The sequence below is a fragment of the Gloeophyllum trabeum genome, assembly GCF_000344685.1.
Source record: "Gloeophyllum trabeum ATCC 11539 unplaced genomic scaffold GLOTRscaffold_00010, whole genome shotgun sequence".
In the NCBI taxonomy this organism is placed as follows: Eukaryota; Fungi; Basidiomycota; class Agaricomycetes; order Gloeophyllales; family Gloeophyllaceae; genus Gloeophyllum; species Gloeophyllum trabeum.
Genome location: NW_006920419.1, coordinates 1,233,097 through 1,251,944, shown reverse-complemented (window position 1 = coordinate 1,251,944; position 18,848 = coordinate 1,233,097). Strand labels below are relative to the sequence as shown.

At 52.4% G+C, this 18,848-nt stretch overlaps 7 protein-coding genes across 7 annotated transcripts; 1 reads left to right on the top strand and 6 right to left on the bottom strand.

Moving 5' to 3' along the window:
• Positions 1-763: 763 nt before the first annotated feature.
• On the bottom strand, positions 764-1,917 carry GLOTRDRAFT_131094 (NAD P-binding protein; the record flags this gene model as incomplete). Its single annotated transcript, XM_007869857.1, has 4 exons — positions 764-900; positions 959-1,075; positions 1,133-1,313; positions 1,369-1,917. The coding sequence occupies 4 exons, from the start codon at positions 1,915-1,917 to the stop codon at positions 764-766; spliced, it is 984 nt and encodes a 327-aa protein (XP_007868048.1).
• Positions 1,918-2,909: 992 nt separating this feature from the next.
• GLOTRDRAFT_78852 (NAD P-binding protein) lies at positions 2,910-4,154 on the bottom strand (the record flags this gene model as incomplete). The annotated part of the gene is made up of 4 exons (XM_007869856.1): positions 2,910-3,132; positions 3,193-3,306; positions 3,369-3,549; positions 3,603-4,154. 4 exons carry the CDS (start codon positions 4,152-4,154, stop codon positions 2,996-2,998), a joined length of 984 nt encoding a protein of 327 aa, XP_007868047.1. The 3' UTR covers positions 2,910-2,995.
• A 2,270-nt stretch (positions 4,155-6,424) lies between these two features.
• Positions 6,425-7,828, bottom strand: GLOTRDRAFT_63431 (short-chain dehydrogenase). Its single transcript, XM_007869855.1, has 4 exons — positions 7,148-7,828; positions 6,900-7,089; positions 6,717-6,839; positions 6,425-6,657 (listed from the first exon to the last, which is right to left on the bottom strand). The coding sequence occupies exons 1-4, from the start codon at positions 7,697-7,699 to the stop codon at positions 6,521-6,523; spliced, it is 1,002 nt and encodes a 333-aa protein (XP_007868046.1). The 5' UTR covers positions 7,700-7,828; the 3' UTR covers positions 6,425-6,520.
• A 2,855-nt stretch (positions 7,829-10,683) lies between these two features.
• Positions 10,684-11,877, bottom strand: GLOTRDRAFT_117074 (glutathione S-transferase). The gene is made up of 5 exons (XM_007869854.1): positions 11,731-11,877; positions 11,654-11,674; positions 11,495-11,599; positions 10,922-11,440; positions 10,684-10,869 (listed from the first exon to the last, which is right to left on the bottom strand). The coding sequence occupies exons 1-5, from the start codon at positions 11,761-11,763 to the stop codon at positions 10,804-10,806; spliced, it is 744 nt and encodes a 247-aa protein (XP_007868045.1). The 5' UTR covers positions 11,764-11,877; the 3' UTR covers positions 10,684-10,803.
• Positions 11,878-11,963: 86 nt separating this feature from the next.
• On the bottom strand, positions 11,964-16,200 carry GLOTRDRAFT_139874 (uncharacterized protein). The gene is made up of 11 exons (XM_007869853.1): positions 15,819-16,200; positions 15,358-15,769; positions 15,045-15,308; positions 14,484-14,987; positions 13,175-14,422; positions 12,965-13,123; positions 12,862-12,915; positions 12,637-12,795; positions 12,463-12,576; positions 12,353-12,408; positions 11,964-12,302 (listed from the first exon to the last, which is right to left on the bottom strand). Exons 1-11 carry the CDS (start codon positions 16,154-16,156, stop codon positions 12,074-12,076), a joined length of 3,537 nt encoding a protein of 1,178 aa, XP_007868044.1. The 5' UTR covers positions 16,157-16,200; the 3' UTR covers positions 11,964-12,073.
• Positions 16,201-16,418: 218 nt separating this feature from the next.
• GLOTRDRAFT_100730 (uncharacterized protein) lies at positions 16,419-16,989 on the bottom strand. Its single transcript, XM_007869852.1, has 3 exons — positions 16,753-16,989; positions 16,610-16,679; positions 16,419-16,555 (listed from the first exon to the last, which is right to left on the bottom strand). Exons 1-2 carry the CDS (start codon positions 16,935-16,937, stop codon positions 16,655-16,657), a joined length of 210 nt encoding a protein of 69 aa, XP_007868043.1. The 5' UTR covers positions 16,938-16,989; the 3' UTR covers positions 16,419-16,555; positions 16,610-16,654.
• Positions 16,990-17,489: 500 nt separating this feature from the next.
• On the top strand, positions 17,490-18,648 carry GLOTRDRAFT_131089 (NAD P-binding protein; the record flags this gene model as incomplete). Its single annotated transcript, XM_007869851.1, has 5 exons — positions 17,490-17,912; positions 17,968-18,045; positions 18,103-18,283; positions 18,334-18,450; positions 18,512-18,648. 5 exons carry the CDS (start codon positions 17,490-17,492, stop codon positions 18,646-18,648), a joined length of 936 nt encoding a protein of 311 aa, XP_007868042.1.
• Positions 18,649-18,848: the final 200 nt, after the last annotated feature.

Genomic DNA, 18,848 nt, shown 5'->3' with positions numbered 1-18,848 from the left:
ATCTTCAAAGGTCTGGGGTTACTTTGCATCGAGGAGCCTGGTACTTGCACTTTTCAATGTATATAGAATAATCTATTCATCGAAATACATCAAAAATACAGAGCAACAGCTACTCATGCATTACTATCAAAACAGTGTTTTCTATTTAAAGATTAGATTGTATGCCCCGCCATCGACGCGCGGCGAGCAGAGGAGATGCTCGAAGGGCGGCTGAGGTGCGACGAGAAAGCCACCTCGAAATCCAAATCGGGCAGTCGACGAACGTCAATAAACCGACGCGCGTAGTCGCTTAGCCGCCTTACATAATTCCGGTAAAACCTCGGACGACGAGTTGGGCCAGCCGTCTCATAGCGTCCTCATCCTCACCGTTCGGCTTAATCAGGAAATACAACTATAAATAAACTACATTATATAAGCCATATTAGATAACATCTTCACACACGCCCTAGCAGAGAGGACGCGAGACGGATGGTTCTAGGAGCCTGGGTGGTTCCCTTCTTGACGCTGGTGTCTCGGAACCGTGGGCGCTACCCGTGGATCATCATGATCCGGAGGATGAAGTGGATTGTCAACGCATTGAGCGTTCGCCTTCTTTCCTGTCAGGCTGTCCATCTGGGCTAGAATTGTATGGGTAACTCTGCAGTCTCAGCTGCCCGCCTCAGGCTGACGGTATGTGCCCGAAGCGACACTCTACTTAGTACTTCAACCTGCTAGACAAGATAACTATAGCGCCATGAGGACGTCGGAAGTGCGTTCTGTCCGGCTAGTACTCGAACTTTTGTGCAACTAGTTCCTCGCTCAGCTTCCACAGTCTTGCAGCACTGTCCCTTTTGACTGCATATGGCTCGACTTCACCCTCTGGAGCGCGCTGGCAGTCTTGCAAGTACGCGCCGTTATGCTCTATGAAACAAATCCGGGATCCCCGACAGGCAACAAGCAGAAGACTGAGGGAACTCACGATCGAGTGCAGGGTCGAACGCTGCGACCACATGGGTCGACGTCCCCTGGCTCAAAGTCTTGAACTCCGACGCCGGGTCTGCAGCCTCTTTGACTCCGAGCTCCTTATTCAAGGCCTCTATCCGGCACTGCGGTCAGCTCACGCCTGGAGAGACGCAGTCAAGGGATGACTCACGGAACGCAGCGATCTCGTCTGGAGACACGCCCTGGACCATATTGGTCATGATGGAGCCGGGATGGACCGAGAAAGCTCTCAGACCCTGGGGGCCCAGCTGCTCGGCCAGTGCGACTGTGAAAAGGACGTTGGCCGTCTTGGTCTGCCCGTAGGCTCGCCACTGGTCATACACCTTGCCGTCCTACGTGGTGTAGCCTCAGCGGAAATATGGTGCGCGCATCACAGAGAAATCCGACCTTGAAGTCCAAGTCCTCCCAGCGGATATCGTTCAGCCGGTGCTCTCTACTGGTGATGTTAATGACGCGCGGTCCCGATTTCGATTGGAGGAGCATGATCAGGTTGGTGAATAGGAAATGCCCGATGTGGTTCGTCCCGAAATCCATCTCCAACCCGTCGACTGTCTTCTGGTAAGTCTTAGCTATGATCCCGGCGTTATTGACAAGCACGTCGATCGGTTCGGGCCACTCGAGGACCTCCGCCGCCGCCTTGCGCACCTGCGTTTGGGAGCTCAGGTCGAGCTGGAGCGTGCGAAGCTCGACATGCGGGCTCGCGCGCTGCACATCTTTGGCTGTCTCGGAGAGTTTGGAGGGGTTGCGCCCCGCGAGGATGAGGAGTTTGGGGTTGTGTGGTGCGATGGCGGTGAAGAAGTAAGCACCTAGGCTGCCGGGGCTTACTCCTGTAACGAGGACGGTCTTGCCGGCGATTGAAGAAGAGAGGGCGGCCGCGACTTCCTCTGCTAGCGTTTCGAAGCCGAAGGAAGGATTTGAGGTGATGCAGCTTGACATGTTCTGCTTCGATTGGGGATGATGAGGCTTTGAAATCTTTGCGATAAGGCCTGCGACCTTACTATCGGCAGGGCTGCCGTCCACGACATTTATATACTGTCCATGCACTTGTCTTTGTCAGTGCTTTCGCCGGTGTGGACGGGTTTATCCAGTGATGTATAAGCTGACTGGAAGCCCTCGACATGTGGGGAACCTGAAGCCCGGATACTTTATAGCTTCAGCCGCATTCAAGCCTCATCATTCTATTCCCGAGTACTCGTACCTCCAGTAGGACTGAATATTTAATAGGTACGGCGCAGGAAACGACCGGGTAAGCCTTTGATTCTACCTGCATGCAGCTTTACTTGGAAAATAGGGATTTAACTGCTACGATTTCCGCTTTCGATGGGGCCTGAGCACGGAAACTTATCTTGCACGTTCTGCACTTGCAGTCGTCCCGGCGGTCCCCCGTACTAGTAAGCGTTATTCGAAGTATCAAAATCTTAAGTTTGACGTACAAGATCTCTTTCTTTGATATTTTGTCTCTAGTAGAAATCCAAGCGTGTACCTCAGGCATGATGGGACCGTAAGATAGTTCGCATCAATAAACAACTAGTGGTCCCTCGACTCGTCGGTCTCCACTATATTTTGCAGTGGGTCTGCGACTCGGATCCCCTACGTCAATTGCATCGCCATTCGTAACCACACAATCTCGCCTTTCCGCTTTCTATCATGAGACGGGTGCGCAGTCTTCTTGACGTCTACGGAGTCGGGGCGATGGTTCCAGGCCGCAAGATACTATGTAGTGTGTTGATAAGTTTACCTGCCAGTGTAGATATCACGCTAAGCTTAGTAGTAGAACATCCCCGACGGCATTCAAGAGCATCGGGCCCGCCCTGCGCAAGTTGACCGTGCGAAGGAAAACACTTTCGATGCTCCCTACTCGATGGCCCAAGAATCAAAGTACTTTCGTGCGTGGATCGCTGGCCATATCCAACAACCTTCATCTCTAACCGCAGATGTCTTTCTAGTTTTACGATTGCGCGGGCAGAAAACCCTCTCAGTACGTGCTGACCACTGACGAGCCAAGTCCGAAGGTCTAGTACACAAACTTCTGTCCTACAATTTCCTCGCTCAATTTCCAGAGCCTTTCCGCACTCTTCTTGTCAACCGCGTACGGCTTGGTCTCATCCTCGGGCGCCAGTTGGCAGTCTTGCAAATACACCCCGTTATGTTCTGGACAAAGCGGTATCAGTTGATCTGGCATACATTGATAAAATGAAGGTGAATGCTCACGATCGAGTGCCGGATCGAATGCGGCGACCATATGCGTCGCGGTGCCCTGGGTCAGGTTCTTGAATCTGAAGGTTGTGGGGTCTACCTTGTTTCCGACCTCCTTGTTCAAGGCCGCTACGCGGTGAGTAGTTAGAAAAGCAGATATGCACAGCTCTCCAAATGGTTATAAGACTCACTCAATGCCTCGATATCCTGTTGGTTAATATGCCGGCCAAGATTGGTCTGTATTGCACCAGGGTGTAGGGAGAACGCCTTCAGGCCCTTCGAGCCTAGCTTCTCAGCCAAGGCGAGCGAAAAGAGGATGTTAGCCGTCTTCGCTTGCCCGTACGCGCGCCACTTGTCGTACACTTGACCGTCCTGCGTTGTCTAGCCTCAGTGACGTTTATAGGGTACACGCAAAGAGAGCTCACCTTGAAATCTATGTCGTCCCAGCGAATATCACTGAATCGATGACCACCGCTACTGACGTTCACTATGCGAGGCTCTTTCGACTGCAGTAGTTTGGACATGATGAGGTTGGTGAATAGAAAATGGCCGATGTGGTTCGTGCCGAACTGTATCTCCAGGCCATCGACCGTCTTCGAATACGGGCATGCCATGATAGCGGCATTGTTGACGAGGACGTCGATCGGCTCCGGCCACGAGAGCACTTGCTCGGCCGCCTTGCGCACGGACGCCTGCGAAGCTAAATCAAGTTCCAGGGTGCGCGTCTTGACATCCGGGTGAGCACTCTCAAGCTCTTTCGCTACCTGCTCCAGGATGGAGGGCTTGCGACCCGCGAGGATGAGGAGCTTCGGCTTGTGTGCTGCCACTACCGTCACGAAATGGGCGCCCAGACCGCCTGGGGTGACTCCGGTGACGAGGATTGTCTTACCCTGGATATAGGAGGAAAGGGCGGCTGCTGCCTCCTCGGCGGTGGTCTCAAAGCCGAACGAAGGGTTTGACGTTATAATTGTCGACATGATGGAGAAGGGGATGTACATCAGCAAAACGGCACGGCCGTCTAAGCGAAGCTAAGAACGAATGTCAGGCAAATAAGTACCCAGTCCGAATTCTTAAGTCATGGGGGCCCGCCCCCTGAGCCCAGCATCAAGACTTAGCTAAGTCCTTGATTAAGGTGTTAAGAACACTCAGGCAAGAAATAAGTGGGGAGAAAAGAGAAAAGTTGTAGCATGGGGGGGATTCGAACCGGCACCACCCGAGTCACGCAATACGCTTTAACCGTTAGGCCATCAGCACACATTACTAGTATCCCTATAACATTATATAATCCACGTCACCTTGGCCTTCAACGATCGCAAATCCTAAATTACGAGTTCCCGCCCTCGTCTAGCCCTACTGTTATACAATACATGTGTATATATTATCAACAGAGCTATCTATATTGCTCTGCCGCCCCTCTAGAGCATTGGCTAAGAAACTCAGAGAGTTAGAGCTAAGGCGCTCGGTAAGGGCGCCTTAGCGGTACTTAGCGCCTGGATCCCTCTTAGCGTGGGCTGCCATTTTGCTGATGTAGGAAGGGCCTTAGATGGTACATGGCCCGATAGATATACTTACTGTCGCCCACTCCGCGAAATACTATCTCCGGTGCTGCATGCAGGAAGGCTGCTTACACGAACAAGCCGAAAGCATGCGTGTACATCGATGGTTCAGGGACAACACAGTATCTCCGTACGTTCACTGGGCCATGGGAGAACAGCCTTGGCTTGGCTTCTCAGCTCTTTGCCAGTGGTTCTGCAGCGATGACGCGGCCTTGCGACTTCGCATTCCAGGGCCTAGATTTCTTCCTGGCTATGATTATTGTATACGTACGTATACACTAATGTATTTCTATATGTCTCGATACTGAGCTCATGGTACACAGGCCTGCTCCTTGGACAATCATTTTAATTTCAGTCAGGCATCATAATAAGCCCTCCTAAGTACCATCTGCACAAATACTGACTTCAATTGACTGGGTACAAAATGATAGAGAGAGATGCCGGTGACGGACCCACAGTCGCAGGTAGTTCTGTCAAAGCGTCACACGCGGGTCACAGTAATGAATCCGGAGAACGTCCAGCCGACTGGGAAGTTCGCCCGCCGAACGCGTTCGCGAACGAGTTCGGCGAACCTGTTAGCCACGTGAGGGGAGGCCACACCGTTGTCTGGGCCGGGGCGGATGCCACACCGCAATCTTACTTGGCAAAAAGACAGCGAAAACTGGGGAAATAAACCGTAGGTATGAACATATTACTTTGCGGCATTGCTGAATAGTGTACATTAATATGCAGCGTAGTTTTAATGAATATACCCAACCCAATGTCAATGACTAACTATGCTTGTGGTGGCATGACACTGCCAGTAGTACACTGCTACCGGTGGCATGAGTTGGGGGGAGAGGGGAGGGGCACGTCCGAATGAATATCAGGATGCTCAAGCTGTGGCTCTGATTACTTACCACGTTTTCCGCCAATCACCCGACGAGTTCAATCTCGCAAATACCATTGACACGGACCAGCACTATTATAATGGATCTGATAGTTTAACAGTTTTGAATGCATTCTATCATAAGCAGGGGGCCTGATAAGGACGCATCTGTGTGGGCAGAGCCACAAAACTCCGCCACGTGCGCCGTGTAGTGGCTTGCACGTGCCTCCGACGTTCGTGTTCGCGGTTCGCGAACGCGTTCGGCGGTGTGACCTCCCAGTGGGGTCGACTTTCTGTGAATCCGCGCCAATTTCGTCACGCATTTGTCACGCCCGGGACCCTTGCACTTCTGTCAAACATACGATATGAGCAGTTGGGATTGCTGTAACACCAATCGGGTGGGTGAACCATGTTTAGCTATACATAAGACAGTGTTCTCCAACAAGCTGATATTTACCGGAAGACTGTAGGCCCAGAGATCTAATGCATCAGGCCTGTTTCTCATGGTTACACTGGGCTGTTTAGCCAGTATTCGTCCTCCCATCCAGCAACGGTAGAAGATATGACGGTTCTGATTTGACAGATGCTCTATACGGGTCACAATTCACCTATGTGCCAATCCGCTAAGCCATCCGTTACATAGTTGTCGAGATTTCGGAGTTCTGTCAAAAATCTGACTTTGACAAAACCCCCAAAATGATAGTATTAAGACCTTCTGAGTACGATTGAGCTTGCAACATCCTTCCGAAGAGCACCGTCCTCATGGTCGCCCATATACATATGTACCGCCAAAAAGTTCGGTGACTCAGATAACGAGGCAATTGGATCGTAAGAGTACTTGTGTATTTGCCCGACGACGGACAGGGCCGTTGAACACATTTACATTGCATATTTCTCAACGATGGTACTACTATCGCCTTTAATACGTGAACTTCTGCCCGACGATGTCCTCGCTGAGCTTCCACAGTCTCTCAGCGTTGGTCTTGTCGAGCGCGTAGGGCTTGATGTCATCATCGGGCGCGAGTTGGCAGTCAATTAAGAACACGCCGTTATGCCCTGTGCGACTGTCAGTGCCACCGGAAGGATGATACGACGCAGCGAGCGATAGTACTCACGAGCGAGGGCAGGATCGAAGGCTGCGACGACATGTGTCGCGGTTCCCTGGGTCAGTGTTTTCCACTTGATATCGGACAGAGAGGCGTTGCCTTCCTTATTGCCTAACTGCTTGTCGAGCTCGTCTGCGCCGTAGCAAAATGGTCAGAAAAATTCCAACTGGATAGTGCCCATGCAAGACCTACGTAATTCTGCAAAATCTTTTTCCATGGACTCCGAAACAAACCTGGCCAAGTTTGTACTGATAACGCCGGGGTGCAGAGAAAAGGCCGTCAGTCCCTTGGAGCCCAGCTTCTCCGCCAGGGCTACCGAGAAAAGGATGTTCGCCGTTTTTGCCTGTCCGTATGCGGCCCATTTATTGTACTCCTTGCCGTCCTGCGTTATATAAATCATCAGCACGGTAACGCAACACATCTGTAGACAGGAATCCTACCTTGAAATCCAAGTCGTCCCAGCGGATAGCGCTCAGCCGGTGCCCACTGCTGCTGACGTTGACTATGCGAGGGGATTTCGACTGAAGGATCTTGGGCATGATGAGGTTGGTGAACAAGAAGTGTCCAATGTGGTTCGTGCCGAACTGACTCTCCAGCCCGTCGACGGTCTTTTGATATGGGGCAGCCATGATGGCGGCGTTGTTGACCAGGAGGTCGATCGGCTCGGACCACGACAGGACTTCCTCCGCTGCTTTGCGGACCTTCGCCTGCGAGCTCAGGTCGAGTTCGAGCGCGCGTGTCTTGACATCTGGATGTGCGCTCTCGATCGCTTTGGTGCTCTCGGCGAGTTTCGAGGGGTCGCGCCCCGCGAGAATGAGGAGCTTCGGCTTGTGCGCGGCGCTGACTTCTACAAAGTGAGCACCGAGGCCGCCAGGAGTAACGCCTGTAACGAGGATGACCTTCCCAGTGATGTGCGAGGAGAGGCTGGCAGCTACTTCCTCTGCTGAGGTCTCAGCGCCAAAGGATGGGTTCGATGTGATGCTCTTGGACATATTCTGTGTGCGGAGGGCGAAGACAGATAGGTCCAGGGTTTTATAGATGTTTTCTCGCCTCGTCGCGCAAGAAGTCCCCTGATCGCACGTTGTCAAGCCTGCCCTTCAAACGTTTCTTCAAATTTCTCCAAGACGCTTACCTATGCGGCACTGGTGCAGTCGCGTCTGTACGCGTCACCGTGCCGAGGGCAAGAAGGGTTGTTTTTCATTAGTAATGAGCATATGTCTGGATCACCTAGTCCAGGTAGACTCTGTTAACGGTGTCGCCAAGAGGCTGGTTAAAGTGATACTGTAATCAGAACATGAGTCATCGAAAACATATACCGAAGGCTCGGTAATCATGAATGTCGGTTGTATTTTCTGAGTCACTGGCTTGCGTCGGGACCGACAGACGCGTACGCTAGGTTAATCCTGCTCCTAACTTCGCAAGACTTCGCACCATTTGTAAGGGGCGGCCTGGACTTTTTCTGTGGCGGAAGGCCAGGTCACTTGCTCATGGGACCACTTGGAGACCCTGAAGCGTCTCCGAGCTACGGTTGGCTATCTGCTATGTAGTTGATCCCTTTAGCACGTCTGCCTTCGCCCCTCGTCTATCATCGCGGCCGATTTGTGGGTGCAGTTCCCAATAATTTGAGTTCTCGATGCGAAATAAGTTGTCTCCTTTAGTACTGAGTTCAATCGCAAGGCGAAGATTTGGCAGTAGGGACTGGAAATGCCAGCTCAGGCTGTCCCGCTTGATGGCGCCAAGCATGTCTTCGGAGTGAGGCGGGGGTCCTGCTGGGATCAGCTGCTGATTGGCTGAAAAGTGTGCTTTGCAGCCTGAAGTATAGGTATAATGTAGCAACATGGAAAGAATATCAAATCAGCACTATTGCTGGTATATTACCCTATCATGCTGTTCTACAATGCTATACACTGTCCGATATCGACATTACTGTCTGCCGCTAGACCAGCCTAGCGACCCATCATCCAATGAGAGCAGGACCCCGTGACCGCTAACGAGACCCCTTCGATCTGTCACTGACTGTCAGTACTCAGTGACGAAACCCATAATATTAATACCCCTTATGCCGCTGGCTTTACGCTTTTCCTTCCTTATTAGGCAGGTGGCGCTCGGCGGTTTCCGGATATTCCCACGCCTCGCGCGACGCGTCGACGCGTCGCCTGTCCCGCTCGTTCCCCGGTGCTGCACCTCCCCGGGGGTGCTTTTGCTCTCCTGCAGTAGATAGAAGTTGATGTATATTACCAAAATGCGTGTAACTACGGATAATGTACTCAAAAAATCGTTCTATGTAGTCAGTTTAGCCCCCAAGAGCCGGGGAGGCATCCCGCAGGTGCAAAAGCACTCAGTTTACAGCATAAGTGCGCGAAAGCGCGGCATAAGCAGCGTAAAGCATTTATTTCGGTGGATTTACGCCGATTTACATGATTTACGGCCACGTGATGCATGGATTTACGGGCACGTCACGCCCTCCGTACACGGCCTGCCCAGAATCTGGTGAAAAAATCCAAGGGGCGTTCGTGCAAATGTCGGTAGTATAGATATCAGTACTTTTGCGTAACAGTTGCACTCATTTTGCGCGTGTGTCATTTGTGCAACGGTTGCAATACAGGTTGCAAAGGATTTGCGTCGTGGATTCCTTTGCGCAATATTCTGACTTAGACTTATCGGCACGGGGGCGTGCCGCTGGTCTCGTGACACGTCGCGTCGCTGCTTCATCATGCCGATGTGCCGGAGTTCAATCTCCGCTCGTAGCGGTTGGAGTTGGACTTCAACAAATTTCTCTCTCATCCTCTCTTGCCCTTCAACCACCACCATCTCTTGTCCGTGCCTGTGCTCCCCTCAGTTCCGCCCAGCATCTTGCAGCTGTTATCTCTACTTGACATGGTACGTGTACCATATTTATAGCTATGTTTCGCTGCTGTCCCGTTGCTGCACGGTAGGTCATTGAGCTTGACTGCACTCAACGGCCGGGTCTAGAGTCCCATATCTTCTTCAATCCTGATGCTCGATTAGCACGAGGTAAGTGCGCTACTCTTCCAGTCTCTCTGAACATACTGATGATGCAGAAGTTGTACAGGCCGACAAGTGTGCGGCATATCGCCGTATGTTCGCACTCGCATTTCCGTGTTTCTGTAACAGCAGATGCACCACAGGCAGTGCGTATATTGGGTCTTGTGATGTACAAGACATCATTAGATGCTCAGGCATGTATGTAGTAGATATGTATAATGATTATATTGTTTTCCATGCATCCATATAAGCTGCGCCGTCGAGCAACGGGGTGGGAAAGGGGATCAATCTAGGCATATGGTATGGAATGGCGTGATTGATGTTATCAGTCCCGTGCAGGTCATGTGACTTTATTTGTGCAACATTTGCGCTATCCCGCGGCAAGAAACTCATGCAAATATTCGGTCTGATTCATTCGCGAGGGCGATTTTCTTGCTCCTGTTTGGCAATCTCAACGCAAACGTTTGATTCCGGATTTTGACGCAACATTTGTACAAATACTGCCGGGCTGTGTACAATCACATCAAGCCGCCGCCGCTTCGCGCGGCGTTCCCGAGCGCTTCTCCCCATCAAACCCCGAGAGCTTTGGCGCCCTTGTCGGGATACTCATTTCGGGACCCCAGGACGCGTGGCGTGTAATTAGAACGCGTCTGACGCGTCGAGGACCTATGTGCTCCTCCTCAAATAGCACTATTTATCGTATTTAGAGCCTTTGTATCTAGTAAGAATAATATGTACAGTATACCGCTTGTGTTCACCATGAATCTGGCACTACTCGGGACCTTTTAATGCAGTGGGACTTAGAATTTTCGCGCTCTACCCGCTACCTTGGGCCATCAGCCACCGTTGACCCCGGGTCACGGTAGGGTCGATTTACGTGGATTTACAGTACCTCACGTAAACTAAGCCAAATAACTGTACTTATTATCCATCACTATAATCGTGTCTGTTCAAGCCGGGAGACGGCATAAGGGATGCACGCTCGACATATGGGTGGCTCAGCTTCGCACAGGATGATTACAGTATACACACATCGCTTGGGGTAACTCTGATACAAATACAAACTGGTCGTCCACAAACTGATAGCACATTAATCATTCTTCTTTTGGGCCCGAGCCGGCTCGTATCTCTTTCTGTATGCTTCAACTAAATATCCCTGTAACCTCTTGTCAGTGATGTACACAATGAGCTAATACACAAGACCTCACCTCGTCGAACGTCTTCTGGAAGCTCGGCCTTGCCTTGACATCGTCCAAGTACTTCCTGAACCTTGCATATTTGGGGTCACCCTGCAGCTTCTCGTACACCTTCGTCCCTTCGCCCGGTTCGAATGCCCCGAGATCATTCTTTATCGCCACCTCCATCCTCGCCAGGAAAGGCGTAATTGCGGCATCCGCAATCGTGTAGACATCTCCGACCGCATATTTGCCCTTCCCCTCCTCCGGCAGGAGCTTCTGGATCTCCTCGATACCTTGCAACAAGCCCTCCCCTGCGCCCGGCTCACCGCGCATCACCAACGCAAAGAACTTGGGGTTCAGCTTCGTGCCCACCGCATCAATGAAGAAACGGGCCTTGGCACGGAGGACGGGGTCCTTCGGCAGCAAGTGAGAGTTGGGGTATAGGTCGGCCACGAACTCGAGAAGGACGAGCGACTCTGCGATCTTGGTCGACTCTGGGGAGGGCTTATCGGGCGAAGTGGGTGGGCCTCCGTACGCCACTGCTGGTACCTAGGCTCTGGAGGTCAACTGTTGTACTTATCAAAGGTGCACATGAGGACGCACTTTGCTTGCTGGATTGATCTGGGGCGCGTACCACTCCGGCTTGTTCTGCAGGTCGATCTGGTACGGTTCGTAGGGTGCCCCCACCTCTTCGAGAGCAAGCTCAACCTTCTTGCTTCTCAGTCATCACGTTGATAGTATCGACTGTCGCAGTCGACGTACCCTGTGAGCATAAGGGCAGACCTGTATGAAGGTGTGCTCAGGCACGGCCTGCTACCGTACTATTATATTGTACAAACCTTCGCAGTGTAAAGGGTAATCTTCTCCGGCATGATGATGACTGAAAAGGCGCTGTTCTTGCTGGTACGTAGAAGTACTTGCTGCTTGTCCTTGTATATATACCTGCGTATGCGCGCTACTCGAAGCGTCTGAGTAAGCTACATTGCGACAGATGTTGTCATAACCTAGATCCGCACGATAGAGCTTACAGACGTCTTCTCGGACATTAACCGATCTATCGGGCATTCATGTCCACAACTTAGCAGGATACTGGATATGTGGTCCCAGGTCCCAATTACGATATTTATACATCTAATAATGATAAATGCGAACGACCAAAAGAACAGGCGCAGGAAACATATATCAACTGGGCTGCTGCACAGGCGGGGTCTGGCTCTTTCCAAGCAATCCGTCCTTGAACGGTCGGGGCTGATACTTTTGCGCACGGTCAAGCTCCTCCTGTGTCTTCGTTCGAAACAAGACATCCTCGGTGTGCGATACGAAGAACAGCCGATACGTCCGCACGCAGACCTTGATCTCCAAGCCCCCACGTGCGGCGATTTTGGGCAGCTCGAGCGATTGCGGTAGATTCCTATACATTCTTCAGCATCTAGCCAGGGAAAGACGAAGCTATCGGCTTACCTGCGTAAGAAGGGTGATCTGACTTTGTTAGGTGGGAGACCTGCAGCGGAATCACCCTAGACATTCTTCATAAGACAAACGAGTAAAGGAAATGACGACAGCTTCCTCACAGAAACGAAGGAATCGAGATAAGCTTGCCAGCGACCACTGAGTACCTCCGGGTCTGTGTCACTTGCGTCATCCTTCCCTAACAGCTGGATAGTCACCGATTTAAGATCTGGATACTAAAAATGGCAGGGTAAATTATGACCATGGCGCAACTCAATGGCGGGTAAGAAACGCACCCAGTCAATGCGGAATAGGTTTTCATCAGGACCCAAGATTGCTTCAGCTTGCTTCCTCAGGTTGATGTAATCCTGGGATACGGGGGACGTGATCGCCCGCTCCTTCTTCAGCAACTCGTATAGTTCCATTGATTTAGAATCTGACAAAGCAAGTTGTATCTACAGAATAGCCGAAACCATCAGCACAAGTCGACGGGGGATCGCTTGAGAAACTGCAGTACATACTTGCTTGATCATGGGCCCTATCACCTTGTCCACGGTGAATATCCGATATGCATCCTTGGCCACGAGTTAGCGAGTATTTTGACCAGGCATGGCAAGCGATTACCCTAGGTCCAAACAACTGCCTCATTTGATCCTCAAACGAATGCTGCTCGATATCGTTGTCGAACAGTCTCTCGCACGCATCCAACAGCATAGCGTAATGCTGTTGACGGGAGGAAGATCCACTCAGGTGCTTGTATAGTAGGAGTCGAGAATAGAGAAGCTACATAACATATTAGAATAGGTTATCATCATTGATGGATCGACAACTCACCTCAACTAGCCGTATGAAGACATAGAAGATGGTATTTGTGAAGAATGAGCCTTTACGGTCCGTCCGTTCTACAGGAGCTCCATTGGATGAACTCGACGGCTCTCCATTCTTCTCCGATACCTGCGGCTTACTCTCCTCCGCGTCCACCTGCATCGGGTCAGTCAGAGCTGGTGACGCAGGCCGCGATGTATTGGGGGAAGCCAACTCCTGGGCTCTCGTGCGCCTACTCGTCGACTTGGCCTGCTCGCTCTTCAGCAGCTTCTTGCGTAAGTCGCCCGCATTCCCGCCACCCATCTTCCGCGTGCCTCTGCCATTTCTTGAGTTGCTGCTCGCGACACTGACGATCTCCGCCTCATCTATTATACTGGCAACTTCGTCACTAGTCTCGCTGTCACCTACCTCTCGCCGAGCGATGAAGGCGGCGTTGAAGCTGGCGTGGTCAAGCATGAAGAACATGGGAACAAACAGCCGAATGAAGCCTTCTATGCGCCGCCGCTCAGTGAACCCTATTTGATTCTGGGTGCGGTCGAGGAAGCTGAGGGTCAATCGCAGCGCATCTTGCAGCACCGAGATATCTTCGACGAAGTACTCCAACTGATGTCTCGGCCGCGCCCTCGAGAATAGTGGGTCAACCATAACTGCGCGCTTCGCTATCTGCTCGTCTCGAGCAGCTTCGATTTGGTTGAGGAACGCCTTCGTGCTGGTCGCCTTCTTGTCGTTCATTTTGAACGTGATGCCTTGGTGATCGAGCGACTTTTCGTAGTTCCGCGCATCGACCTCCCGCCACACCTTGTTCCACTCTCGCTGTGCGCGCTTCCACTCTTCCTCCTTCTGCTTCAGCCGGCCCAGGACCACGGGGATGGCGAGGGCGGGAGAGTCCTGCATCGCTTGTATGACGTCCAAGCCGGCCTCGCGCCCGTATATCTTCTTTATGACCCTTTGATGGATGCTTTTGCCGACGCCACCGAGGTTAGCTTTGAGCTTGAAGTTGCTGCGTTCCTCGGCGCTCAGCTGTGCGATCTTGTTGTTTATGGGCTCGAGAGCGCTGATGGTGCGAGTGATAGCTTCGATGTGAAAATCGTACTCGTGCCGTTCTTCTTCGCTGCGGTGAAGGGCTTCCTCGTAGACATTCTTCTTGTGTGCCACAAAGCCAGAATCTTCGCTGGCGAAAGTAGGGTGAGAGACCCACTCATCATTGAGTACAGCCTTGCACATATCGTCCCGGCCCGAGCATGTCACGTTGATTTCCTACACGGGGTTTCAGTGTGCTCAGAAAGCAAATATTAGAGGCGACCAAATTGTGACTCACGTTTTCTGGAAGACGTCGATAGCTGCCATACCTCGCGCTCAGGTCCACTCTCCGCGGGACATCAAGCACCCTGGGCGAACGGTTTACCCACGCCTGCTCCAGCTGCTCCGCCGAGATCCTCTCCGCCTCCTTCCTCTCGTCCCACCCCAGGATCTCCATGAACTGCGCCATCAGCTCCCCGGAGCCGAGGTACGTCCGGCTCTCCTTGATCAGACGCGAGCGGTCGATGATGTCCTGCGTGAACAGATTCACGATCTTCAGGAACTCGTTGAACGTCTCCCGGCTGTCGAGCATCCGCTTCACGCGGTCGAAGAAGTTGCTCTCGTCTTGTTGGCTGAGAACGACGTTTGGCGGCGGCATTAGGGGGAGGGAGTGTGATGTGGATGGGTAGTTAGGGTTCGCAGCGAGGGCCTGGTGGTGGTGCAGTTTGGCAGTGCGAGGGGACGGTGGTTTCTGTGTGCGGGAGCTCGAGGCTTCATTGTGGCTTGCCGTCTGTTTGCCTTTCTGAATGTGTCCCAAGGCATGAGTCTCAGAGCGGAGAAATAGATTCCCACTACGTACCTTCTGTCCACCAGCCTTCGTAGAGGGCGCGTTCTCCTTCTCTGCGGGCTTCCGCTTCCTCTTGGCCGACCCTTGAGCAGTAGATGAGCCCGAGGGCTCCCCTCTCTTCCGAGATGGTCGGGATTCTGGTGTCGGCGCGCGCGAGTCGCCCGTCATCATGTCCGCGATGTGCGCTCTCTGCGTGGCGACAAACTCCTTGAACTCTTCAAACAGGCCCCGTTCGTCCTTGAAAATCATCTCCACCCGCGCTAACAAAGCCTCCTGCTGTTCACGGCTCTTCAGCTGATGATATCCAAGCACAATGGCAACGTACCTCATCCGCGTGGTTGTTCAGCGCCTCCAAAAATTGCCTATATGTGTCCGGCTCGTCCGTAAAGCGCAGTTTGATCTTTTGAACATAATTCATCGCGGATTGTAACGGCGCCTTTTGGTCCCTGGGTGGCGCGGAGGGTGGCGGCATGCCCTGGTAGCCGGGGTTCGGGTCGAGAAGCATCGAGGTCGAGGCGTGACCAGCAAGCTCGCGTGGCGGCGCTTCCATGTACGTAGCGGCCGACCGAGTCGTCGTCCCTGTAGGCGTGGTGACGGTGATGAGGTTCGTTTCTTGTGAGTTGCTGCTGCATTCGATACGGTACCCCGGTGGCAGGAACGTGTTGAAGCCCTGGATGAGGGCGGGATGGCCGCGGAAGAGTGAAGACACGCGTTGAATCACGCCGGGGGTGTCTATGCTGCGAAACCATACGCGTAAGCTCGAACACAGGACGTGAGACAACGTACATCTGGCTCTTGAAATCCTTCATGATGTCCAAAAACTGGTTGTACACGTCCGGGCGGTCATGGAACTGCACCTTCACAGCATCCAAATAGCCCAGTGCGTCCGTAACATCCAGTGGCCTGTCCTGCGCGTTCGCGCCGTCTCCAGACATAATCTGCGAATGTGCCCCGGGGTATACTGGCATGAGGTCGTACGCGGACGAAGGGAAGAGACGACCGGGCGCTTCTGCTGGTTCCTCGGCTAACTTTCGCTGCGTTCGCTGTGACGATGACGGCCGTGAGACTGACGCAGATCGCATCATTTCGCCCTCGGAACCCATTCGTGAACCTTTCTGCGACATCGCTCTCCTTCGGTGTATAACGGTTTGAACGATGGCGGAACTATGCTCAACACCGTTGCTGCTCGCGCCCAGGCAACAGCGAGAATTAACCTATGTCGTAGTGTCATCAGTCATCGCGTTTGCTATGCGGTCTACCTGCACTCACTACCACAAGCCTGCTTTACAACCTCAGCGGTGGGATAGTGTCGCGATGAGCGGAGAGCGCCGGTGTTGCGCCACAATTGTCCATCCGCCACAATTCTCTGTGATACGGGTCAGCGTACGTTCTGTGGCTGCATTGAGCTCAGGCAATAAGTTTTCTACAACTTGTCAGTCTGCTTGAAGCATGTATACGACTGTGCCGGGAAATGGGACAGGTTGAGTTAGATACTGGGAAGTATCTGGGTTCTAACATATACGGTGAGTGGAATACCTCATCCGACATACTGGGTATCTGAAAGTTTTGGTAATTAGTGGGAGCCTGTGTAGCCGTATTCATTGATAGCCTATTCTACTGCTTTACAATGATACTGAGTTGGGCCGGGTGAGCAAAACAAACCACCATGATTCACCGTAAAACATCGACTGAAGACCCACTCAATCGTCTATAAACCTAGGTAGGGTGATGCATTGTTCTATCATGCGTGCATGGTGTATCTGGACGGGTGAAGTATAGACTGGCATTTCCCAATGGTTCCTGTGGCTGTATAGGTTGAAGGATAATGGGGCCAATATTGCGGTCACTTGCAGCTCCAGGACTAGCCGGAGGTTCAAAATGGCTTTGCTTGTGTCGTAGGTTCATTGCAACTAGTCGATGCGAGTCTCCACGGGCGATGAAGTAGCAATGAAGGCATATAGGCAAATTTGTTTCAGTAGGTTTGCATCGTGTACTTCTGCACGAAGAAGATGGCATGTCTACATCAACTCCAACTTATCAATATCATCTTCTCCCTTAGCTCGTATTGTGAACCGCAGATATACCCGGCCACATGTATGATTCTCATTTCAATCTTCAAGCACAGAGATAAGAGAGAAATACAAGGTGGCGTCGCGACATGGTCGCGTAAGGCCTTGGAGCTTCCTCACGAACTGACAGTCATCGTCTTCCACTACCCAAGATAGGTCTGCTGGAGTAGACAGTGTGGGTGGACCGGGACACCCCCTGGATTCCTATCCCACCTATACTTACAGAGGATGACCCGTCAGCACATGATGTTGACGCAGACGCTCGTCATAACAATAGGTACGTATGAGCCACCTTTCTCTCCCTAGCACCGGTAGCTTATCTTGAGGCCGCAAAGACTATATGTATCACGTTCGCTGTCCTACTTCAGTCCCCCTCCGCAAGCAGACGATGTCCACCAGCATCACTTCGAACTCTTCATTCGACTTCGACGCCACAGCCGAGGCAGTCGCAGCCGCCCTTTCCTCTCATATCGATGGTAGGACCATCCTCACCACCGGCGTCACGCCGGCTGGTCTAGGCGCCGGTTTCGCCTCGGTAGTCGCGGCACACAACCCCAGGCTCCTCGTCCTCGCGGGCCGCAACCCCTCGAAGCTCACCGAGTGCGTCAAAGATATCGAAATCGCTCACCCGGGCGTGAAGACGCGCACCCTCGAACTTGACCTGGCATCGCAGGCGTCGGTGCGTAAGGCGGCGGAAGAGGTGCTCTCATGGCCGGAGCCAGTCGACATACTCGTTAACAACGCCGCCATAATGGCCTGCCCATACCAGAAGACCGCCGATGGTTTGGAGATGCAGTTCGGCACGAATCACGTCGGGCCACTTCCTTTTTACCAACCTCATCTCCCCCAAACTGCTTCAATCTAAGCTGGGACCTCGTGTGGTCAACGTCAGCAGTGCCGCACACCGATTCAGTGACATCCGCTGGGATGATATAGGTTTCAAGGTGAGTTTTCCTTCTTGATGCGGACCCTTGTAACTTTGCTGAAGGCGCTCAACGTAGGACGGTCAGGTGTACGACAAATGGCGCGCGTACGGGCAGGCAAAGACGGCTAATATCCTCTTTTCGGTTGCCTTGGCTGAGAAGCTAGGCTCGAAGGGTCTGAAAGTGTTCGTTCTGCACCCTGGCCCTGTCCAAACCAACCTCGATCGATACATCTCCCCGCATGACTATGCTGACCTATGTGAGTTTGGTAGCAACACGAAAGGCTGTGTCTTACGCTCCCTCACGTAGTGGCCCTGGACAAGGAACTTGGGAACAAGGAAGTGGACCTTCCAAAGTTCAGGTACAAGAACGTGAGCCAAGGCACTGCCACCTACGTCGTCGCCGCATTCGACCCTGCACTCAACCGTGAGTACTTGTTTGCGCGTTAATTAACGTCAGTCAGTTGTTCATGTGCATTACCATCCAGAGCATAACGGCATATACTTGCAAGATTGCCAATTAGCGCCCGAGGAGGAGACCAAGCCATACGCGGTCGACAAGGGTGCTGCAGAAAGACTACGGAAATTGAGCGAGGAACTCGTAGGGCAGAAGTTCGTTTACTAGACCTTCGGTACATGCTTCGTTTGATGGCCGTGATATGTTTTGCTGCACGTCCCCAAGGTGCGGCATGGTACATCTTGTTCCAGCAATCGCAGACGGGTGACTCTTCGAACCTCCCTAAATGATTCGCGCGAGTATCACGAGGGGTCTGTGCTAATATCTTTGTACAGGCAGACCCACTCAGGATCGAATGTAGACTCGCC

Bases quoted from the DNA above. Each gene is read 5' to 3' on its own strand.
- GLOTRDRAFT_63431 (XM_007869855.1), bottom strand. From the start codon at position 7,699: ATGTCCAAGAGCATCACATCGAACCCATCCTTTGGCGCTGAGACCTCA. The intron at 6,840-6,899 runs GTAGGTCTTGCA...GCTACGGCGCAG, and splicing joins AAAAGATTTTGCAGAATTAC to ACGAGCTCGACAAGCAGTTA. The intron at 6,658-6,716 runs GTGAGTACTATC...ACAGTCGCACAG, and splicing joins CTTCGATCCTGCCCTCGCTC to GGCATAACGGCGTGTTCTTA.
- GLOTRDRAFT_100730 (XM_007869852.1), bottom strand. From the start codon at position 16,937: ATGAACCTACGACACAAGCAAAGCCATTTTGAACCTCCGGCTAGTCCT. The intron at 16,680-16,752 runs CTAGGTTTATAG...TGTTTTGCTCAC, and splicing joins AGAACAATGCATCACCCTAC to CCGGCCCAACTCAGTATCAT.
- GLOTRDRAFT_117074 (XM_007869854.1), bottom strand. From the start codon at position 11,763: ATGCCGGAGAAGATTACCCTTTACACTGCGAAG. The intron at 11,675-11,730 runs GTTTGTACAATA...ACCTTCATACAG, and splicing joins TTACCCTTTACACTGCGAAG to GTCTGCCCTTATGCTCACAG. The intron at 11,600-11,653 runs GTACGTCGACTG...AGAAGCAAGAAG, and splicing joins TCTGCCCTTATGCTCACAGG to GTTGAGCTTGCTCTCGAAGA.
- GLOTRDRAFT_139874 (XM_007869853.1), bottom strand. From the start codon at position 16,156: ATGTCGCAGAAAGGTTCACGAATGGGTTCCGAGGGCGAAATGATGCGA. The intron at 12,577-12,636 runs GTGCGTTTCTTA...TGCCATTTTTAG, and splicing joins ACCTATTCCGCATTGACTGG to TATCCAGATCTTAAATCGGT. The intron at 12,303-12,352 runs GTAAGCCGATAG...AAGAATGTATAG, and splicing joins AGATCACCCTTCTTACGCAG to GAATCTACCGCAATCGCTCG.